Here is a 23,142-nt window from a genome sequence, read left to right as displayed (position 1 = left end):
TTGTGCCGGGAGGATGTGAGTTTTTAAGCAAAGTTTAAAAATGTAGAGTGGGGCTTACGGAAAGGGATAGAAGACTAGGGTTGCCTTGGGAGTTATGCTGTTGCCTTGGATAGGATTAGAAGTATAGATGGGGTAAAATAAGAATACACATAGGGCAAACATATGAAGAAAAAGCTGTATAAATAGCAACCAAGTGTATTCCTTCAATAGCTTATTATATTATGCAAAGTGTTACTACAAAGGCCTTTTAGATTTATTTTACTTTACTGTCTATGGCACAGAAATCACCACTAACCATCTTAGAGAAAAATGGGCTCTTTTTAGTTAACATCAGATTCAAGTGTATCTCATGTTTAATCTTACAGCTAGTATAGTTAAAGTCATTAATATATGAATTGTTTTCACTTCTGGAAAAGTTTGGTTGTGTGACACTGTACAAACTATGTGACCGAAGAAAAAGACTCCTACGTATGTGAAATACCCCATCCAGCAGAAAGGGGTTTCTGGAAAGTTGGGTACACATGTAGAGAGAAGTAATGAGGGCATATTTTTACTGGACTAAATTTGAAGTATGCTGCAAGTAAGGCTGTCAGTATTTTTAAATTGTTGACCAGTAATAGTCATTATACTTGAAAAAGATTATTTCATTGTCTTCTGTCTTCTCTTTCCTCCACCTCCATCCTTTCCTTTTTCTTTCATTACAGACCATACATCAGTTGGCGGGCTGGGAGACAGTTTTTATGAATACCTACTAAAAGCATGGTTGATGTCAGATAAAACAGACCATGAGGCGAGAAAAATGTATGATGATGCTATTGAGGTAATTCTTGTCAGAACATTTACCTGTTTAACATTCTATGAATATACAGTGTGTTTCATAGTGACCAGTGAACACCTATATGCATTTGGTTCTATGCCCTCACTGTAGAATTTTGGTATTTTAATCTAAAAGTCTTGTATTGTTTTCCTTTATTATGGCATTTTAAAGAAATTGTTGAAGAATAAATATATATTTATGTATGAAAATTTATTTTAATTACTTTTAGTTATTATCTACACAGCCTAGAAAAACTTCTGACTTCACAGACATTTTCATAAACATTTCTTCTTTCAGCTGACATTGAACCTACACATGGAGAGCCTTATGGATAAATAATACGGGCAAAACACTTGTCTAGTATTTTCCACACACCAGGTGCTGTTGTAACCCTTTTTACACATATGAAATCATCTCATCTTCACCACCATTTTACATTTGAGAACCTTATGGCACAAAGAGGTTAAGTAACTTGCTCAAGCTCGTAATAGCTAGTAAGTGATGGAGCCTGGAACTGAACAGTCTGGCTCCAGGTGCTGTGCTTTTAACCACTTTACTGTATCATTTCATATTTATATAACCTCTTACCACAGTGTTGTGACAGTTTAAAATTGGAACAGGTTTCAATCTTGGAAGCACTTACATGTGATATTTCCAAGCAAAAACTGTGAAATAGAAAGGTGTGTTACCCACTTACTAAGTTATTTGCTTTCTGATCCAGTACAAACCCATAGCCCTTTAGTGATTTTAATCGGTTTTTAAAGTTGTATTGGCGCCTGGGTGGCTCAGTCATTTAAGCGTTTGACTCTTGATTTTGGCTCAGGTCATGATCTCAGGGGTGTGAGATCGAGCCCCCTGTTGGGCTCAGCACTGGGTGTGGAGCTTGCTTAAGATTCTCTCTGCCTCTCCCTCTGCCCCTCCCCTCCACCTCTCTCTCTAAAATAAATAAAGTCTTTTTAAAAAATCAGTTTTTAAAATTAGATATATATACTTTAAATTTTATTATTTTTCTTGAAGTATAACTGATACATGATGTTGCACTGTACAACATAGTGATTCGACAAGTCTTTACTACTCTGCTCCCTACAGGTGTAGCCAGCATCTGTCACAATATAACGCTGTTACAGTACCATTGACTATATTGCGTTTATCCCTGTGACTTACTCGTTCCATGACTAGAAGCCTGTACCCAACTCCCCTTCGCCCATTTTGCCCATCCTCCCACCCTCCTCTCCTGTTCTTGATATTAAGTTTTGTTTTCTCTCCATTTTTCTTCATCAAAGTTGTTTGGGATTTTCAAAGAAACACAATAGGCTTTGTTGATTTTGTATGATTTTGTATATAGCAACACCATTCTGACTGTAGTTGATGATCAGTATTCAGAGTTATAGTTATTGTATTTTTAAATTAAAGCAATTATCCTTTTTATAGCCTTACTTTTGGGGGAACTAATTCCTACAGTCATTTACAGAATGCACAAGCGTTAAACTGATATTTGGCATATAGTGCTTAGTCCATTGTAGGCATTCAATAAATGTTTCTTGAGTAGGCATCTGTTGCGTGCCTTATATGTGGAAAACATGCCAGATGCCATGAGGCCCACAAAGATGAAAAACATTGTCCTTGCATTCGAAAAACTAATCTTTTCTTTTTTCTCTTTTTTTGGTAAAGATTTTATTTATTTATTTGACAGAGACAGTGAGAGAGGGAACACAAGCAGGGGGAGTGGGAGAGGGAGAAGCAGGCTTCCCCCCGAGCAGAGAGCCCAATGTGGGGCTCGATCCCAGGACCCTGGGACCATGACCTGAGCTGAAGGCAGACACTTAATGACTGAGCCACCCAGGCACCCCTTCTAACTAGTTTTGTAAGCTTTATAACATACACGATGTCTCACCTAATGGTGCTTTTTTAAAGTACTTTGACAAGAGGTATAGTTACATGGAAGAGGAGAAACCATTTTAACTAATTACCAAAATCATATTTTTCTGATTAACCTAGATACTCTTCCTCTTCAGTTTCAGTTTGTGAAATAGAAATAAATTGGTAGAGCCTTTTGGGTTATAACTTGTCATCATGATCTCAATTGACTGATTCTCATGAATTCCATTTAGCTCTAGAAGAAAAAAACCTGTAATACAGGTATGTCTTTACTTTAGGTCAGTCTTCCCTCTCCCACCTTGTCTTTGTCACAGTAGTGATGGGGTATTCATTCAAGATTCTATGCGACTTGTTTGATCTCCAAAACTTACGATAAATTAACTCTTCCAGTTTGGGAAAGTTACTGATTTCTAGACCATCTTATTACCAAGGTTTTATGACCGCTAGAAAGATGTAGTAAGTTTGAACACTAACACTTTGCTTCTAAAATTTTGAATATCTACTCTTTCTTACAGGCTATAGAGAAACATCTTATTAAGAAGTCCCGAGGAGGTCTCACCTTTATTGGAGAATGGAAAAACGGGCACTTGGAAAAGAAGATGGGGCATTTGGCCTGTTTTGCTGGGGGAATGTTTGCACTGGGAGCAGATGGTTCCAGAATGGATAAAGCTGGTCATTATTTAGAGCTAGGGGCAGAAATTGCACGTACATGTCATGAGTCATATGACAGAACTGGTAAGAGTATTAGTAACACTAACTACTTAATCTAACATAACCTCTAAGTTAAAAATATATCCAGGAATTAGAAGGAAAATATATAGGTATTTTTCACTTTAAAATAGGTTACTCTAATACAGTAAATCATTTTCTTAAGAACTTGAATTTTAATCCTGGAAATGTGTTCCTGCATCATTTTTTAAAATTATTCTGAATTCTACTGATTTTATTAATAAAGATTTTGAAGAAATTTTTTTAATGACGAGAGGCGGGGCATTTGTGGATGTATGGGATGCCATTATTTATTTTAATATCGTAAGAATCCATTTTAGCCATTCATTTCAATGGCTTCTGTAAAACCAGTTACTTTTTAAAAGAACACAAAATTGGCTGATTGAGGTTACTTGCCTTGCATATCTTCTTGTGAAAATAAGAATGACCAAAATATAATAGTTATATTGAATGTATAGTAGTCTTTTGGTCAGTTCACCAATAATTTTTGGGTTGATGATTGTGCCTAAGACTAAAAAGAGTTTTTTTAGGCAAATACGTAATATTTCTGGGCTTCAGTGTCCTTACCTGGAAAATGAGCTGGTTCTCAATGGTGAAAAAGATTGTTCTTGGGAGTGAAAAAAAAAAAAAAATCTTTTTTTCTTTTTTTTAAATATATAAAGAATAGATAAGCAGTCATAGATAAACAGTGTATATTTATTAAAATTTCCTGGAGAGAGAAGGCAATCAGGTTTTTTAAAAAAGCCTGAAAAAGGATTGAGAAATACTGAAGTAGACCTTCCAAGATTTTTTTCTGGTTTTAAAAAAGTGTTTCTAGGGGCGCCTGGGTGGCTCAGTCGTTAAGCGTCTGCCTTCGGCTCAGGTCATGATCCCAGGGTCCTGGGATCGAGCCCCACATTGGGCTCCCTGCTCGGCGGGAAGCCTGCTTCTCCCTCTTCCACTCCCCCCTGCTTGTGTTCCCTCTCTTGCTGTCTCTCCCTCTGTCAAATAAATAAATAAAATCTTAAAAAAAAAAAAAAAAAGGTGTTTCTACCTGAAATAATGGAAAAAGAGTTCCCAGAAAGACTAAAAACTAGGAATTTCTGTTTGTGATTTCAGAAGTTGAATTGTTGCTTTTATGAAATAACTGAATTAACATTTTAGGATTATTTTGCCATCAGGTACCATGACACAGATGTGAGTGGCTTAAAATTTATCCTAGTTCATCTTAGTTCATAAGTCTGTCAGGTTATTTTTATATAATAAGGAATTGAACTTATGGTGAAATTGACCTTTCAGTTCCCTCAGTAACTAAGTTAGGGATTCCATTTCTTGACAAAATACAACTAAGTCAAAAGGACATTGAAGCAGATGTTAGAGTGGTTTAGTGTTAGTATATAGTACATATAAAGTTGGTGATCTAATTATAAATAGAAGCTAAATTATATTATGTTGACTATATAGAGTATCAAATATATATTTAAAATACAACTAAAATTAGTAAAACATTGAGGACCAGAATGGATATTCAGTGTGTGTACTAGGACCCATGATAATAAGACTTGTTACGCAGATTTTGACCACAAATGAAATAATAGACGTAAAACAGTAGGATTTCATACAGCAGACATATTAAAAATATGATATACTGTTGTTATCATTAATTATTCACTCCATTAAACATGAACACCTATGATGTGTCAAGCTTTATGCTGGATGCTTACAGATGAAAGTGTGAATAAGAGCTATCCCCTACCTTTGAGAAATTCATAGAATACCAGAGTTATGAGAGGATTCCCTGACTGTCACATTTCATAGAGACCTTGCAGATGCTGATATGAAGTACTGTGATACTGTGGAAAGGAAATGTGCCTAGGATTCAAAAATCCCACGTTCCACTATTTATTATCTCTGAACCTTAGGCAACTCCTCATTTAACTTGCCTAATTCTCAGGTGCTCCATCTGCAAAAAATTGGAACAATAATACCTACCCTGTCTTCCTCAGTATGTTGTTATGAGTATAAGTGAAATTTTAAGCAATCCAGCCTGTGGTTGTTGCAGTCATGCTGGTTCTGATGGTCACTCTCACATGGCAAGTCAGTGAGTCTGGGACACTCTTTGCCATGGTATGCCCCAAAGATTACTATTTGATTTGTGTCCTGTATTTTCAAGTCTTTCACTGTTTTTACATATTTAATCTCAACTTAGATCCTTTAATTAAAAGGTACAGTCCTAGTGTTGCTTCTTTCCCACTTGGTTATTACATCTCCTGTGTTTTGATATAGCTGTGCTATCATTTTTTGGCCGGCTTATTTAAAAATATCCATTCATTTTTTAGCAGTTATTCCAGCTAAATTCATATGATAAGGACTTTGGAATTTCATTTTCATTTGTTATTGGAATTAGAATTAACATTAATGCAAAATTTGGTAATCCTCATATATTTCACCTTATTGATGAACATGGTCCGCAGCTAAATAATTTAGCTAGGTTTGTAGGAAACATGGCTGAATCTGTTCATGAAACTGAGTAGTAATTTAGTGTAGTTTCAGACCTTATTGTATCTACATGGGAAGCTAGGTTGGTACATTGTTTTAGTTTATTTTGAGGTATAAGGCAGAATTGGTGCCAAACAAGATCTTAGACTTTCAAAATATAGTACTGTTCTTTTTTTTTTTTTCCGGGTTTCTAGATTAAAACAAAAAAACAAAAAAACAAAAAAAACCTACTGAATATGAATAAAATAATGACTGTTATTTAATTTAATTTACTTCTTATTGAAGTTGGCTAAGGTCTTCCCTAGACCATGTGCTATTATATTTTGGGGGAAATTTTAATGTTTAGATACATACAACATATTCAGTGGACAAAAGATCCATTGGACATGAAGTTTTGGACATAACTCTTTTTTCCCTTAAAAGGAAGTTAATAGGAGGGAAATAGTTTAAGTTCTTCCCTTACTGTTAGCCTACTGAAACTATAGTCAGATCGCCTGTCCCAGAATATTCCTCATGTTTTTTTTATCTTTTGTTGACCTGAGATGCTTATTTTTCCCATCTCTACAGATTCTGCCTATCTGGAGGACGCCTATGACTTGCGAACTAATCTATGCCTTCTTTAAATGTATCTTTCACCATCTTACTATTGACCTTTGTCACATTTGATATTTTACTTTGATTTTTTTTTATTTGTGCATGTCTCTTACCTTTGCTTACATTATATGAGTTTTGCATCCTCTTAGAGTTCTTTTTACCTAGGCACTAAATTATTTATGGTTTCAACTCAATTTTTACTTGCTGGCTTAGTTTCCTTTTAGAAATGAAGTACCAAATGTAAATGGGAAATTTAAGATAGAAAATAGAAATTAAGTGCAAGATAGATTGTTAGAAAATTATTTTTTACGATTCTTAAACAAAGGAACACCTAAGAAATAATGCCCTCAGAAACATGAAACCAGTGATTTGACCAGCCTAATGGATATAACTGGTATATAATTTAGGCTTGTACATTTTTATTTACCAACTCCTCACAAAGCAGATATATTCTCTTTCTGGTGTGTTTTATTTGTTAAGTTATGAATGGCCAATAAGAGAGATACACTTTTTAGTGAGAAGTTTAAAATACTAGTTCCATGCAGCCAATTTCTACTTCCAACTCAGGCGGTAATATCATTACAGAAATTATTGTCTAATTTAAAGTTAGCCTTAAGATTAACATTTGAAAACTCCATATGATCACCTCTTAGCACTCATTCTTTGAGAAAGGAAAAACATAAGAAATTCAGATAAAATTACTTCCTCTACGTTTTTATTGGATTGCCATCATCTCAGTTCTTAATGATGTTTGACTTTTATCATCATTTTAAAAACATTTACTAAATGCCAAATCATATTTGATCATATACTGACCTTATCAATAAACTGGATAGAAGTTCTCTAACAAAAAATATTGATGAGTTGTTGGTTAATCCTAACCTCCAGTCCCATTGAGCTGGTAAAAGCTCTATGTGCACACAAAGTTATGCATACAATTTCAGAGGCTTCTTGACAGAACACTGTTCTTCCAGAGCCTATCACAGAGTTCATGACCCTCAGGTTGAAAATCTGCTTGAGTTCTGCTTTAGTTCTCTAAGACTTAGCAGTCAACTCTTCTGCTCACATGTTTTGCTTTCAGAACTATTTACCATTGGTACAATGTTTTTGGTTTTGTGTTTTTTCTTGGGGGTGATGGTTGGTGAGAAAGACCTGATTTTCACATTTGTATGGGATTAGTTAGAGCTTTACAGTGTCTCCCTTGTAGTGCTGAAATTTGGCCACAGCAACCCATGTCGTTCCAGCAACTATGGCATGATTCTGTTTGTGGTCTACCAGCATTATAGTTCTTGTTTTACCTTTTCTTTTCTGAGAAAATATAAAAATGTCTAGCATTTTTTGAAAGAGGTAAGAGACCTTGAAACTACCCATAAAAGGAAAGTAAAATGGCAGCTGAGAGTGGTAATTGTGTGTGAGTCCATCATCCCAGTGGAAGATGACTTTATATTGACCAGAGTTAGGGTGCTCGGTGTGATTAGAAAGAGGTTATTAAAAAGACTTTGATGTAGAGCTGTATTCTAGCCTTGAATGGAAATCATGTCATTCAAAAAATAGTATGTAGTGTTGAAACATATGTGTAATGGCCCCGTTTTATTCAAACTGATAAATGGGCGATACTGATGAAATTCTTGGTGATTGACAGTTTGAATCTCTTCCTTGCTATATATACAGAGGCTATAGGAGAAAAGAGTTTATCTTTAAAACTGGTTTAAGTTTGAAAATATATTGCTTTTTATATATTATAGGATGCTTGAACAGAAAAGTATATAATCTACACCTAAATCTAATTCAAGATCCGAGCTCTAAAATGTTTCCTTACATATGTGTGTTATGTTAAAAGGACTTTAAAATTGTCCTGACTTAAAAAAAAAAAAAAAAAATTCTACACAGTACAGTTATCTGTCTCATTTTATTTTGGAACAGAACAGAATATGTAATGTGCTTATGTCTAGCTTTGCCTTTGTTGCCAGAGGATTACTAGACTCTTGTCAGTATAGTTGGATTTAGCAGTATGTTGATGTACATTATGTATGAGACACATTTCATGTCAGGATAATAGGACTATTTATAAGGCTAGTATAAGAAAACCAAATGTGGATCTTTTAAAGTCACTGATTTTGCAAGACAGCAACAATAAAAATAAAATGAACATAACTTTACCTTATACCCCATTCTTTCAGGGGAAAAAGCAGCTCTGGCGAACAAACACAAATGGTTTATTGTGCTCGTTTGTTTCTTTTGTCACGTTACAGCATTAAAGCTGGGTCCTGAATCATTCAAGTTTGATGGCGCAGTAGAGGCTGTGGCAGTCCGGCAGGCTGAAAAGTATTACATCCTCCGTCCAGAAGTCATTGAAACCTATTGGTACCTGTGGCGATTCACTCACGATCCAAGATACAGGCAGTGGGGCTGGGAAGCAGCACTGGTAAATGAGCCAGTATTTCATTTTATGTGCAAGAGCGTTAAATCAAGCCTTCCCGTAGTGCCATATGTCCTCATCCGTGTTAACTCATGTTCAGTAATTGTAGTGCTACTTTCATTTATCTGGTGGAAAAACTCTGTTAATTTAAGTTTCAAGTTTCTTTCTTTTTTTTAAGATTTTATTTAGATTTGACCAGAGTTAGGGTGCTCGGTGTGATTAGAAAGAGGTTATTAAAAAGAGAGAGAGAGGGAGCACGAGCAGGGGAGGGAGGGGCAGAGGGAGAGGGATAATTTTACGTAGACTCCCCCACTGAGCACAGAGCCTGTCCCTGTTGCGGGGCTCCATCCCAGGACCCTGAGATCATGACCTGAGCTGAAGTCAGACGCTCAACCAACTGAGCCACCCAGGCGCCCCTTAATTTAAGTTACTTTAGCAGTAGCAGTAAACCTTAGAATCCAGTTTAGTTCTTGATTAAAACTCTTTTCCTACTGGTATTCACTCATTATTCTTTTTGAATAATAAAAAGTCATTTAAAAGCCATTATGGGTTTCAGTATGATTATACAGTTTCTTTACTTGCCAATTAAGGCTTAACCTCTAGAAAAAACAAATCCTAAAACTGCCCAGACTCACAGCCTGGGTAGATTACCCACTATTCACTTCAGCTTGTGTTCCAAGTAATTTCTCAGTGGACCATCATAAGAAGAATCAATGAATTGTTAAAATTTTTCTAGATTGAAAGACTGTTTATTTACTTATCTATTTATGAGACATTTTTACTGGTTAATAAAGAAGGCAAGTGGTTTATTCTTAAAATAGCCTCTCAGAGAACCCCATGGCTATCAGTACCTAGGGAGGAAGAAAAATATTAGTCTTCTCATGAAAGTATAGCATATTCCCGGGAGTGAGGGAGTATTTTATTCTTTGAGATATACTAATTAAATGATAAATAGCAGTAATTACGATGAATATTCATATTTCAATTGTTTAACTTAAGCTTGCAGCCTAGTTAGAATGATGACATTCTAGGTGAGTTAAATAGTGTTAGTAAATTTCTTAGGTAAGAACATGCAAGATATGTTTTAGGGCAGAATGTAAACCAATTTATGTAAAAAGAAGGTTTCACAGTGGCAACCGGAGTATAAAGAACATGAACTGAAATAATTACACTTTAAATTCAAGTTTCAGAAGTATGCTGTGATGAGGAAAGGCAGGGGTGGAGACAAAAGAGGAGGATTCCCGTCTTAAATAGAAGTTGCTTTCTTGTCCGTCACGGGCCTCGCTGTTGGGTGTGAAGAAGTGAAGGGAAGACGGGTCTCTCGTGTGCCTTCTGTAGCTTCAGCTCTTGCATTCACATCTTCAGACTTCCAAACTTTGAGTATATTTGCATGAAAACTTGCCTTCAAGAAATGACTCTAAATGGCTTAAAGATTAGTCATGCCTCCCTGCTACTTTTGCAGTATCCTTAAACTGCTCTGATAGTTTCCTGGTGGTAGAGACACATGATCATTGCACGGAACATGGCATTTAAAAACTTTGAATTTAAAATATGTTTAAAATATTTAGATATAGAGACGGGGGCCCTGGGTATCTCAGTCGGTTGAACGGCCGACTCTTGATTTCAGCTCAGGTCATGATCTCAGGGGCCTGGGATTGAGCCCTTTGTTGGGCTCCATGCTCAGTGGGGAGTCTGCTTGAAGATTCTCTCACCCTCTCTCTCTGCCCCTCCCCTCACACGTGCACACACCCTCTGTCCTCTCTCAAATCTTTTAAAAAAAACATTTAGATAGAGAAAAATACCAAACTCTTTGGTAAGAAGACTTTTAAAACCCAGCTATAGTAAAAATGGAACTATATAAAAATGAATAGCTTGATTAAATAAAAACTTCCAGTGTTAATTAGCTTTTCATTAGAAAGGAGGAAGGCCAGAAGAATAAGAAAGGTGGCAAGATTAGGAACAAGAAGCCATGGCAGTAATGATTAAATAACTGTACCTTCATTTGACAGTATCTCAGGGTTAGGTAGAGTAGAGAAAGAAAAGAACCACATGTGATCAACTTCTCATGCATGGCTATTTTTGAAGTGATACACCTGCATAAGCAGGATATTTGGGTTTTGAATGGGTGCCTTTTGATTCAGTGTGTTTTATTTAGAGATGTTCAGAGATACATGAAGAGATCTAAATTAAGAATTTATCTCCCACGCTGGGCAGTAGAGCACAGTCATTAATAATAATGTGGAGCAAATTATTACTCTTTGCCTTAGTTTTCCAATCTGAAGTAGAGCCTATTAAGACAGCCTCATGGGTTATTAGAGATTTAAATGTTAATACATGTGAAGCCTTTAGAAGAGCCTTTAGCATGTAGCAAAAACTTCATAATGGTTAGCTCTTAATATTGTAATTATTGTAGTAGGTACGTGGGTGGGTACTTCCTGCCAGTTGGTACCACCTGTAATACCTAACTTGTAATTTAATGTCTATTACACAGTATGTTTGCAGTGAATATTACCTCATTGCTATTACTATGGAGAGCTCCTAGGTAATACTTTTTTAAGCATGTTTTGTATTGTTTATCTTTAGAAGTGAAAAAATTGCCTTTAAAATTTAATTCAAACTGGCCTCCCCGATTTGTCAAAATTAATAAGGCTTTATTGTGCTAGATAGGTCTCTAATTCCGTGTGAATAGCCCAAACTTGACTTTCCTAAGTGAGGAAAATGTAAGATGTTTTTAAAAGATTAAAGAGTTTTGGAGAGGGAAAAGTTCCACAGGAAACAGGATACCTCAGTTAATTTTTCCAGTGTGAGAATATTTCCATTTGATAATAAATCTTATTCTTAACCTGTCAAATTCTCATATAGATCTTTGTGAACTTTTGACCGTGGTTTCTTAATTTGTCCTTCGAAACTTGAAATTCTGTGGAACTGATTCTTTTGTCTGATCTCTTTCATAGGCTATTGAAAAGTATTGCCGAGTCAGTGGTGGATTTTCTGGGGTGAAGGATGTGTATTCTTCTACTCCTACACATGATGATGTACAACAAAGCTTCTTTCTTGCTGAAACGTTAAAGTAAGTAGGTGCCTTTAAAAATTTTTTATTGTAGGCTGGTTTTGCTGTATGATCACTACATGATGAATTATGACTATGTGGTATGTTATACCAGATTTTATTACAAGTATCTTTTTATGTAATTGGTTCTTAAGTTTTTAGCTGCATCTCAAGAAGAATGACTTTAACTATGAGGTAGATATTTTGTCAAATAAGAGTTTAGTACCTTCATTTTGTCCTTGGCTCTGTGGTGTGCATTAGAATCCCCTGGAAGGCTCCTGAAAACATACATCACTGGGCCATACCTGCAGAGTTTCTGATTCAGTAGGTCTAGGGCGAAACCTAAGAATTTGCATTTCTGACAAACTCCCAGCTGATACTGGTGATGCCGGTCCTGGGACCACATCTGAACTTCCTGCTCTGGCTAATGAAATCAGTTCAGAATAATCATGGAGTTTTGAAGGTACTAGAGGGTATATGATCATAGTCATGCATCCTCCCTGTGAGGTTTCCTAGAAAGATACACATAAAAGGAAGAGTGGGAAAAAAAAGACAGCTATTATTTGAGCTTACTCAGAACTCCAGGCAGAGCTCTCTAAACTGACCTGGAAGAAGGTGGAGACCTGAAATGTGTCCACTTCCCTAAGGACCTACAAAGTAAGTATCTTTTGATATACCCTCTCTTAAATTTCATACATTTCCTGTCTATCTACCTGAATGCTTCATAAACTGTCATTTCATTTGCTCAAAAAAATGTTTATTTCCAGGCATTGTTGAGGTTACTTATGGATATATCCATAGAGAAAAAGGACAAAAATCCCTAGCCTCCCACAGTCTACATTCTAGTATACTTGTAGCTGACATTTTGGGACATTAAAATTGAAAGGTACATATCTCAAACTAAGCTTCTTATCCTAAATGGCCATCTTATTCCAGTTTTTCTTTTATATTATCCCTAGTACTCTTCTTTTCCCATCTTTTCAGCTTCTACATTATAAAGTTATTTCTTTTTTCTCTAATATATCACTAAGTCTTTATGATTCCTGTTACACTGTTTCTTTATTTTGCCCCCTCCTTTCCATATCTGTGACCGACCCTAAACCAGGCCCTTATTGCCACTGATGGTTTAGAACATCTGCTTGGTAGTCAGCCCCCGGCCTCTGGTCACCCCTTATCCCTTGTGGGATTCACCCTGTGTGATGAGGCTGAGACCGTGTGAGACAGAGCACTGGGCGAAAAGGTAAAACCACAGCAGCTTGAGTTATATACTTGCTACACCCTAGCTGGATGAGCCTGTCAAAATAAATTTTCTCTGCCTTCTGTTTTCATATCCATAAACTGTGGAATTTGACCTAAATTATGTAGGATCTCTCTTGCCTTTTTTAGACCAGGAAAATTGTAAGGATAGCACAATGAATGTTTGTGTATCCTTCACCTAGATTTACCTGTTGCTAACTTTTGCCACACTCCTCTACCCCTGTGTGTATATGTCTATGTACATGTAGACATACACATGGTTTTACTTATTTTTAAAAATTATTTGTTTGCACTCTAATTTGAGAGTTAGCAGCATTCTGATACCTAACACAAGAGTTTGGGAGGAAGGGGAATAATCCTACATGATCACAGTGCATTTTTAGTACATTTGTGAAACTTAACGAGCCTACAGTACTGTTGTTTAATACATAACCCACTTTCAGATGTCTCCGTTGTTCTAATAATGTACTCACAACTATTTATTTATATATTTATTTATTTTTTAAAGATTTTATTTATTTATTTGACAGAGACACAGCGAGAGAGGGACACAAGCAGGCAGAGGGAGTGGGAGAGGGAGAAGCAGGCTCCTGGCTGAGCAGGGAGCCCAATATGGGGCTCGATCCCAGGATCCTGGGATCATGACCTGAGCCGAAGGCAGACGCTTAACGACTGAGCCACCCAGGCGCCCCACAACTATTTATTTTTAACTCCAGTCTCGGATCCAACAAAGGATCACTTGTTGCATTTGGTTGTCGTGTCTCTCTAGTTTTCTTTAACCTAGAGCATAGTGTTCCTGTTTTGCCTCTGTCTTTTATGACACTGACATAAGTATTCAGGCTAGTTGCTCTGGAGAATGTCCCTCAGTTTAGATATTTGTGATTTGTTTCTTTTCTTTTCTTTTTTTTTTAAAGATTTTATTTATTTGACAGAGAGAGAGAGAGACAGTGAGAGAGGGAACACAAACAGGGGGAGTGGGAGAGGGAGAAGCAGGCTTCCCGCCTAGCAGGGAGCCCGATGCGGGGCTCGATCCCAGGACCCTGGGATCATGACCTGAGCTGAAGGCAGTTTCTTCATGATCGGACTTAGGTTAAACGTTTTGGGCATGAATATCGTATAGATGATGTGTCCTCATTGCATCCTCTAAAGAGGCACATAATAATAGGTTAGCCCATTACTGGTGACTCTTAAGTTTGATCGTAAGGTTAGATTTGATTACAAGGTCATGTAAAGAGTCTTTTTTGTTTTTGTAAGTGATAAGTGATCTATGGAGTAATAACTCCCTGACTGGGTGAATATCCTTTTTCCAGCAGTCTTTCACCCAGTGTTATTAGCATCTTGCTCAATGAACTGTTACTGTAGTAGTGGTAAAATGCTAATTTGGAGGCTTCTTCTAGTGTTAAAAAGAAATTACTTTATTTTCAATATTCATATACCATTTTCTTCACGTCACTCTCCTGCTCAAAAAGCTACAGCTCAAAAAGTTCATCTCTAGCTTCATTTCTCATTTCTTTTACTATAGATTCTATCCTTAAATCAAGCTAATCTATAGTCCAATATATATATATTTGCATTTCATTGTCTACTTCATATTTCATTGGCTCCGGCAGGAATGCCTTTACCATTTTTATCAATTCCCCTCTCTTATTTCTAAATTCAGTTCAGATCTCACCTCTTACAAATTGGCTTTCATAATTAATTCTCAAATTCCTCATCAATATAGACCTTGAGTACTTTTAGTACATGGTATAGGGCTGCAAACATGTGCCATGCTGCCTTTCCCTTTCCAGTACATACATGGAATATCACCAGATCACTAGTTGACCTTGGTACTTTTCACTGCTGAGTTCAGGAAGAATCCTTCTGAACACAGCATTCTAGGTAACCAGTTATATGTGTGTGTGTGTGTGTGTGTGTGTGTGTGTATAAATAACTACTATATATATATATAAAACTATAATATTCAACTTTCAGAAAAACACATATACATTTGGATCAATAAAAGTGAAAAAAATCAAATAAGAACAATCATACAGGTAATTATAACAAAATCTAGGTTAAGGAAATTATCACAGTTGAGTACTGCATTCAGCACTGAGCTTCCTCGTAGCTAAAGCAAAAAGGAAGCATTTTGTTCAGTGTCATTCTCATCTTTGTGAGTTGGGAGAACATGTTACCTTAACAAATGAGACAAAATTTTTTCTTACCACTAAATTATAAGATGACTTAATTTGATAGCTCATTATTAAAGACTGAACTATTAGATGAAGCACATAAAAATGCCCTTTTTATAAGTCAGAAAGAGTTGAATACTGCCAATTTTACATGGTTCAACCTAGTACATAATGGCAATTATCTTCAAACAGTGATGTTATAGAAGATGTCAGACTCTTAATATGATTTATTCTTTATAAAAACTGGTGGCATAATATAGAATGCATTTGAATCAAGACATTTCTGTGAAGACTAATGTAGGTTTATATTTTTCTTACTATTAAGACAGAGCTTAAAACTCTATAGCAGAATGAAGATTAGTATGATTTCATAGATTTTTCTCAAATACCAATTAAGGCTTTTGTCAGAAGCTGAGTAACTGTTAACTGAAGATTGCATATTCTATCAAGTGGTTCAGATTTATTGTTAATTCATTAAGGGGCAATAATCCATAAGTTTTAGCTACCAGAGATGGCAACTGATTAGGTTGGCAGTGGCAAAGTTAAATGTAAAAGCCTGTGTTCTTGACCTACTTGAGGGTCATTTAACCTTTTACATATTGTTGGGATGCTGTACTGTAGATGGACTATAGCTATAGCTAGACATTTTTCTCCAGAAGATAAGATGCTGTGTCCTCTGTTTCTTTGTTTCCCTGAGTAGTTGCCAATTTGTTTATTCCTATAGCATATATACTGATGGCACAATAAAAACTATGTAATCAGTAAGGTCAGAGATAGATTAAAACTCTTACATTCTAATAGAGGAAATAAAACACATGCAGATTTGTAAAAAATGTTAAATATAGTAAGTGCATAAGAGAAATGTTAATAAAGTGAGCAAGTCTTCTGGAGGAGAGTTTGCTTAACCTAGAAAGCATAAAGGAAGAATTCATGGAAGTGGTGGCATTTAAACCAGACTTGAAGGCACGATGAGTAGAGTAGGATGAATTCGTATTTGGAGAGGCAGACAATAAATTATTAAGGATGAGATACAAGCACTCTTTAGTGTAACTGACGGGTGCTAGTATCTTATTAGATATAGAGAGATTCGGAAAGAAGGAACAGTAAGATATAACATTTAAGTTTTCAGTGTGGGTAACTGTAAGGATTATGACACCAAGTTGCAAGAAGAAATAGATTTTCAGAAAAGATAATGAGTTACTTTTGACATATGTTCCCAAGAGGCATTTGAAAATATAGATCTGGAGCTCAAAATACAAGTTCAGGAAGATTTTTAAGGATGAAGAGAAAAGAAAGCATGTATCTGATCCTTTGAAGATGCCTATATGTAACAAAGGAGGTGTTCCAGGTTAGCCTGGCAGAGTGAACACCTGCATTTATCCTCCACTCTCTCTTGAAAGCCATTAAAATGATTATAGAGGGCTAAGAAGGTGTAAAGAACTAGGACCAAAAAGATGGAAAGAAATCAACAGCGGACAAGAGATGTCAGCAGATTTTTAGAAGATGGAAAACAGAAAGCTAAAGTACCTACAGCAGGAGGAGTTAATTGAAAACAAACTGGTGAGTGCTTCAGAACCTTGGAAAGACCCAAGACTGCAGGGTGCGTGGTAGGATTGAAAACTGGAATTTTTATATAAGTTTATATAAGGAGTAGCTAGAGCCCAAGTTCACCCCTGCCTCATCTCTACCATGAATGAAACTAGAGATTTTTTTGTCTGAAGAGGTCAAATGATGGAGGCTGTGGACTTAGGGATGCCAGGCACAGCTGAAAATAGACAGGAGGTTGGAGGGTTCCCTTCTAGGAAATGGACTAGTCTACAAAAAGAAAAACTAGAGATACTGCTACAATGAGGTTCCCTCAGCAAAATGGTCACATCCTCCCCCGCCCCCCAATGGTGCAGCCACCAGTAAATGCCAACATGCCTACAGTTTCTAATCAGCTATTAGGGGCCTCGCTTTTAAATATTAATGGGCGTACTGACTTAGAAATATTTATCAAACTAGATATGTATGTACACTTAGAGTTTTTAAAGTTTATTTAAAAAACAAAATATGAATACAACAAGGTAATTCAAGAAAATATCCCAGAAGTGAAGGACATGAGTTTCCAGATTGAAAGCAGCCATCAGGATTCTAGCACAGTGGATGAAAACACCCATACCAAGGCACAATGCTGTATTCAGACCCCTTGGGGTAAAGGAAAGATCGAACAGCCTCCAAAGAGAGGGGTAATAAAAGTCTTGGAATAATGATCTGACATCAGGATGGCTTCAGACTCCTCAAAAACAACAGTGAAAGCTAGAAGCAGTGGAGCGGTTCATTCAAAATTATGAGAGAAAATTAATTCCAACTTAGAATTTCAAGTTTTTAGCCATGCAAGGTCTCAAAAGTCTACTTTCTAATTAGTTAATGCCTTGGAGGATATATGCTATCAAAACTGAGTATAAACCAAAACAGAACACATGGGATGTAGGGAACAAGTGAAAGGAAGATCAAGAGGGTTATCATTCTAGATTGAATGTGACAGAAGGCTCCGGAGGGATTTTCTCAAGATTAAATTTATAGGATGTTTCTACCTGAGTATTTTAAAAGGAGATTTAGACAATTGAAGATTTTGGTGTATTATTAGTAATAAATACAAGGCAGTCTGCTTTTTAGGTGAGGGGAGGAATTATGTAAGAAAAGAAAAGCCTGAATAGCTTTCAGCTAAGGGGGAATTGCTTAACTTGAAGCCTTTTGTTTGGAGTCTGGATTGTTTCACAAAAATAGGTAAATAATATCACTGTGCCACATTTGTCTGGTTGCAAGAAAGAGAAATATGCTCTTTTATAATGGGTTTGTTTTCTCCAAGAATCTCCAAGAATTGTCTTTTCATTGGTTTTTAGTGTAATAGGAGCTGATAGAAAGCCCCTTATGCTACAAGAATTCCAAGAGACCTATCTGTACCTCAGTATCTACATCCATTAACCTAGGTCTAATTCAGCTCTCACCGAATCTCAGCTTGGTTCTGTTGCGTCTTTATTTGAAGGTCTGATAAATTGAGAAAAGTGTACGTGTTGAAGATACATTTCTATCTGTTTTTCTGAGTTCGTATATATTAGACATTAAATGGCTATGAGAAATCACAGGTTAGTTGGAATCATAGTCCTCTTAATAAGTTTGATACTGAAAGAGAAACACCATAAAAACCAAGTTTACCACCACAGTTTGTATGCTTTCACTGGCAAAATCTCTATAGCAGAAACTATGTTTTGTTTGTCTTTCTGTGAATCTTGCTTGTGTACTTTTTTCCCCCTTCCTGTCTCTTAAAATTCAAACTTTGAATATAATAGCAAAATTCTGGAAAACTATATAAGAATATGTCAAGGATCTTTTTTTTTTTTTTTTTTTTTTTTAAGGTTTTATTTATTTGACAGAGAGGGAACACAAGCAGGGGGAGTGGGAGAGGGAGAAGCAGGCTTCCCGCAGAGCGGGGAGCCCGATGCGGGGCTCGATCCCAGAACCCTGGGACCATGACCTGAGCCGAAGGCAGACGCTTAAGGACTGAGCCACCCAGGCGCCCCTATGTCAAGGATCTTAATCAAAGCTCTGGAAAAAATTTTATGTACAGAGGTGTTTATTACTATTATAAAAATAGTTACTACATGTTCAATAGTAGTTGGACAGTTAAATAAATTATGGCACATCCACAGTGGATATTACGGAGCCATAGCAGTTATGGACTCTTCATAATAGAATATTAAATAGGCTATTATGTGCACATATACGTATGTATAAATAAAATGTGTAGATAAACATCTTCATGTGTATTTCAACATCATAAACATTGTTTTTACTTTTGTAATCAGAAAAACAATCTTTTAAATAAATTAAACTGCAACCATATTTTCCTGCATCACATTTAGTTGCTGTTTTTGTGCCTAGAATCAAAAGGAAAGTTTTTTGAGCTGCAAGAAAATTTAGAGGTCATTCAGTCCAACAAAACCACCACAATCCATTTCTTCTTCCTACACGCATTCCCAATGCTAAAAGTCTCTTTACAACACACAGAGTATTTTGTCTTAAAGTCTTTTCTTAATCTTGTCAGTTGATGGGCAGCTAGCTCGCTGCCTCAAAAGGCCAACCCATGCCACTGTTCAAAAGCTTTTTTTATTAGAAAAATTTTTCTTATTTTCAGTTAAAATCTGCTTCACTGTGAGTTCCATTCAGTGATCCATGTTTGCCCTTTGGAAATATACAATCTTCTGCATAAATGTTCACTGAAAATACTTGTATTTGTCAGGCTAAACATTGTAAGTTTGGGTACTATTCTTTCTATGACAGCGGTCTGCTTGCCTTCTCTGGAACTGAGTGCATGGTTTTCTAGACTGAACACTGTATTTAAGGTGTGGTTAAACCAGCGCGGGTTACCTGTCCCTTCTGTGGTCATTATACTTGCATCAATGCAAGATAATACTGTTTTCTATTTTCTGCTAACCCTGTCAATATAGCTTGAAATTTTTCTGTAGGTCTTTTTTTTGGGGGGGGGATGAACTAAGATAATTATTTTCTCTCATATTTGGAATGATTTTTCTGAAATTTACTTCATTTTATCTTTATCCTTATTAAACTTTATTTTGTCAGGTTTAACATATTCTCATTTGTTGAAATTTTGAACTCTTGGAGTTTTTCATCTAATGTTTTAGCTATTCTAGCTTTGTGTCACTCACAGATTTAATAAATGTCTTTTCTCTATATATCCAATTAATCATATGATACAGACATCTAACCATGTATTCTCAACCAGTATGTATTTACCTGTTTTATCCCAACTCTTTCCCTTAGTAGCTGTGTGACTTTGGGCAAGTTACTGAATTTTCTGCCTCAGTTTTATCATATGTAACAAGGGAGTTAATAACAGTGTTAGCTGGAAGAGTTGTTGTGGAGATGAATATAGCGAAGCGAAGCATTTAGAATTACACCCGGCAGGCACAAAATACAACGTAGCAGGTGGAGAGTCTCAGGACAGTAGGGCTGGCAGCCAGGGAAAAAAGCTAGATGTGAAGCAAAGGAGGACAAGGACAAACTGGAACTCACAAGGACAAAGGATCCCATATCTGTTCTCACGGCCTCCAGCTTTGATAAGCAGCTGATTTGCAGAAGAAGCTGGCACCTGTTGCCATGGGCTATCCATGCCTGGCTTAGGAATCGGAAAAATTGCTGAGGAGCTCCAACAGGAGCTGCAGGTGCTGCAGGTCTGGCCACCGGCCCGCCCTCCAAGGTGAGCCAGGCGATCACTGGCGAGTGTGTAATGTTATTAACGGCACATGGCAGCGCTGCACTCGCCTGAAAGCAGAGTGGGGGCTGCTTTACTGCAGCCTCCAAATCATGTGCGCGCATAGGTTTTTGTAGCCAGCCCTAACTTAGAACCATGCAGAGAAAGTGGTTCTGACAAATGTAGTTCCAGCTCAGCTGTGTTTGACAAAGTACGCAATCACTGCAGGAGACAAGCCCTTCCAGACAGTGAAAGAAATTATAAGCTACTTTATATCCTATAGTATGCAATATCTGTATATAAAAGACCATTTAAAAACTGTTATAAAGCTATAATAAATACAAGTAGTGATACAAGAGTAAATGGAACAGTGGAAGAGTTCAGAAATAGGCCCACTTATATGTGAGAATTTCATCTTTGAAGAAAAGCAGTCCAGATCATTGAGGAAAAGTTAGATTAGTTAATAGATGATGTTAGGAAAACTATTCATTAGGAAAGAATCCTGGAAATTCAGCTGGATCTCTGGTAGATACCAAAACTGATCTTAATATAGATCATGCTTTAAATATAAAAAATGAAATAAAATCATGAAAAAAATTGGAAGTGTTTTTTTCCCAACTCTGGGGGTGAAGATGGCATGACACAAAACCCAGAAACCGCAGAAGAAAAGATAAAACATTTTAGCCACTTGAAAATGGGAAAGATCTACAAGGAAAAAAAAAAACAACACACTAAGTTAAAAAATGGCACACTGGGAAAACATATTTGCAAAACATTTGATAGTCAGTGGGTAAACTTTCTTAAACTCTGAAATTAAGGAAAAAATACTAAGTTAAAATAAGTAAAGGCAGTTCACTGAAAATATAGATGGAAAATACCATAAACACATGAAAAATAAATGTTTGATCCACTCAGAAATGACATAAAATTAATAATCAGATGCTGTGTTTTACTATCTACTTAATTCAGATTTTAAAAATTTGTATTCTGGTGTTGGCAAGGATGTAAGGATCTAGTCATTTACACGGGGTGAGAGTGCTTGTTGTTTGATGTGGGTGGTAGAATCTTTGGGAAAGAGCCTATTGAAATATTAAGTTCACCTTAATTTTGCCCCAGGAGTCCTACTTCTGTTGTAGAACTGTCCTGAAGGTATACTCCCGCAGGTGAGGAAGACAGATGAAAAGATGCTCCTTGATTCCACGTTGTTGACGTTCTTTGCTCCTCTACTGAATAATTAAGTGCTGCATGCAGCTCCTGCTAGACCACTTCCCCCACGCATTTGATCTGTACCTGCCTGTTACACCTTTTCACTTACATGTCCTTATTCTTGCTGTCCCTTCTGCGTGCAGTGCTCATTCCTTTTTTTTTTTATCCCTAACAAAATCCTATTACTTTTTCAAGGCCTAGTTCAAAAACACTGTGAATCCTCTCCAGCACTAAGGCAGAATTAATCCATCCTTAGGTATACTCATGATACTTCCCTTGTCCTGATAGTCTACAGGAAACATTAATACCTTCAGTGCTTAGTTTCATGTTTGGGTTAGAGTATACACTCAACAAATGTTTGTTGAACTGTGCAGAATTAACAGCTAATTCTTCTCGTATTAAAATTGGTTGTGTAAACATCTGTCTCCTCTATATTGTGCAGCTCCTCAAAAATCAAGGCTAATGTCGTTTTTAATGTAGTTTATTTTTTAATTATAAAAATAATATGTGTATATAGCAAGATGAATTAAATATTAGTATGGAACAGAAAAAATGGAAAAGTTTCTCTGTTATTCCACATCCAGTCTCACTTCCCAAAGATAACTATTATTAAACAGTTCTTGATGTATCCTTTTTAGAAGTTTTCCAGGTATAACCAAACATATAAAAATATATATTTATAATGTATATCCTTTTAATAGCCTTTTTTTCCCCTACAGAGGCATAGTATACCTGCTGTTCTGAGACTTGCTATTTTCATTTTACTCTTTATCTAAAAAAGTTTTCCATATGGACACATAAATCAATGAGGAATGTATCATTTGTTTAATCAGTACTTTATTGTTGGATATAGAAGTTGGTTCTAGTTTTTTGCTGTTATAAACAACGTTTCAGTGAACACCCTTTTACATATAACTCTGCTTCTTGTATGAATATAAATATTGGCTAGATTCCCAGCAGAAAGATGGCTGGGTCAGGGGGCATGTGCATTTGAGTAATGATCATTTTAGAGAGCTAAATTCACAAAACTTCTCATAGATAGAAAGATCTGGAAGTTTGGGGGGGGAAATGTTTTAGAAAATTAGCTGATCAGAAACATTAGAATCAAGAGAATATTCTGAGAAGTAATAAAACAGTACTTGATAGGTGAAGTAAGCTTGGAATGATCTGGCTTTTTAAAAGTCAATCTTAGAATAAATCACTTAAATTTTCTGTAGGTTAAGAACACAGATAAAAAGTCAAACAGGTTCTTAGGAAATTAATGGGGATAAAAGTTTCAGCATTTGC

At 36.2% G+C, this 23,142-nt stretch overlaps 1 protein-coding gene across 3 annotated transcripts in view; it reads left to right on the top strand.

Annotated features, from left to right (window-relative positions):
* The window catches only part of MAN1A2 (mannosidase alpha class 1A member 2), a 234,765-nt gene that overhangs the window by 189,679 nt on the left and 21,944 nt on the right, over positions 1 to 23,142 (top strand). For all 3 annotated transcript variants that reach the window (XM_032420671.1, XM_032420653.1, XM_032420663.1), the window contains exons 9-12: positions 705 to 820; positions 3,211 to 3,430; positions 8,749 to 8,921; positions 11,870 to 11,985. In XM_032420671.1, the coding sequence (XP_032276562.1) occupies positions 705 to 820; positions 3,211 to 3,430; positions 8,749 to 8,921; positions 11,870 to 11,985 (625 nt within the window). The remainder of the gene's footprint in view (positions 1 to 704; positions 821 to 3,210; positions 3,431 to 8,748; positions 8,922 to 11,869; positions 11,986 to 23,142) is intronic.

Source organism: Phoca vitulina, unplaced genomic scaffold (assembly GCF_004348235.1).
Source record: "Phoca vitulina isolate PV1807 unplaced genomic scaffold, GSC_HSeal_1.0 scaffold2, whole genome shotgun sequence".
Taxonomy (NCBI): Eukaryota; Metazoa; Chordata; class Mammalia; order Carnivora; family Phocidae; genus Phoca; species Phoca vitulina.
This window is presented reverse-complemented; position numbering and strand designations above follow the sequence as displayed.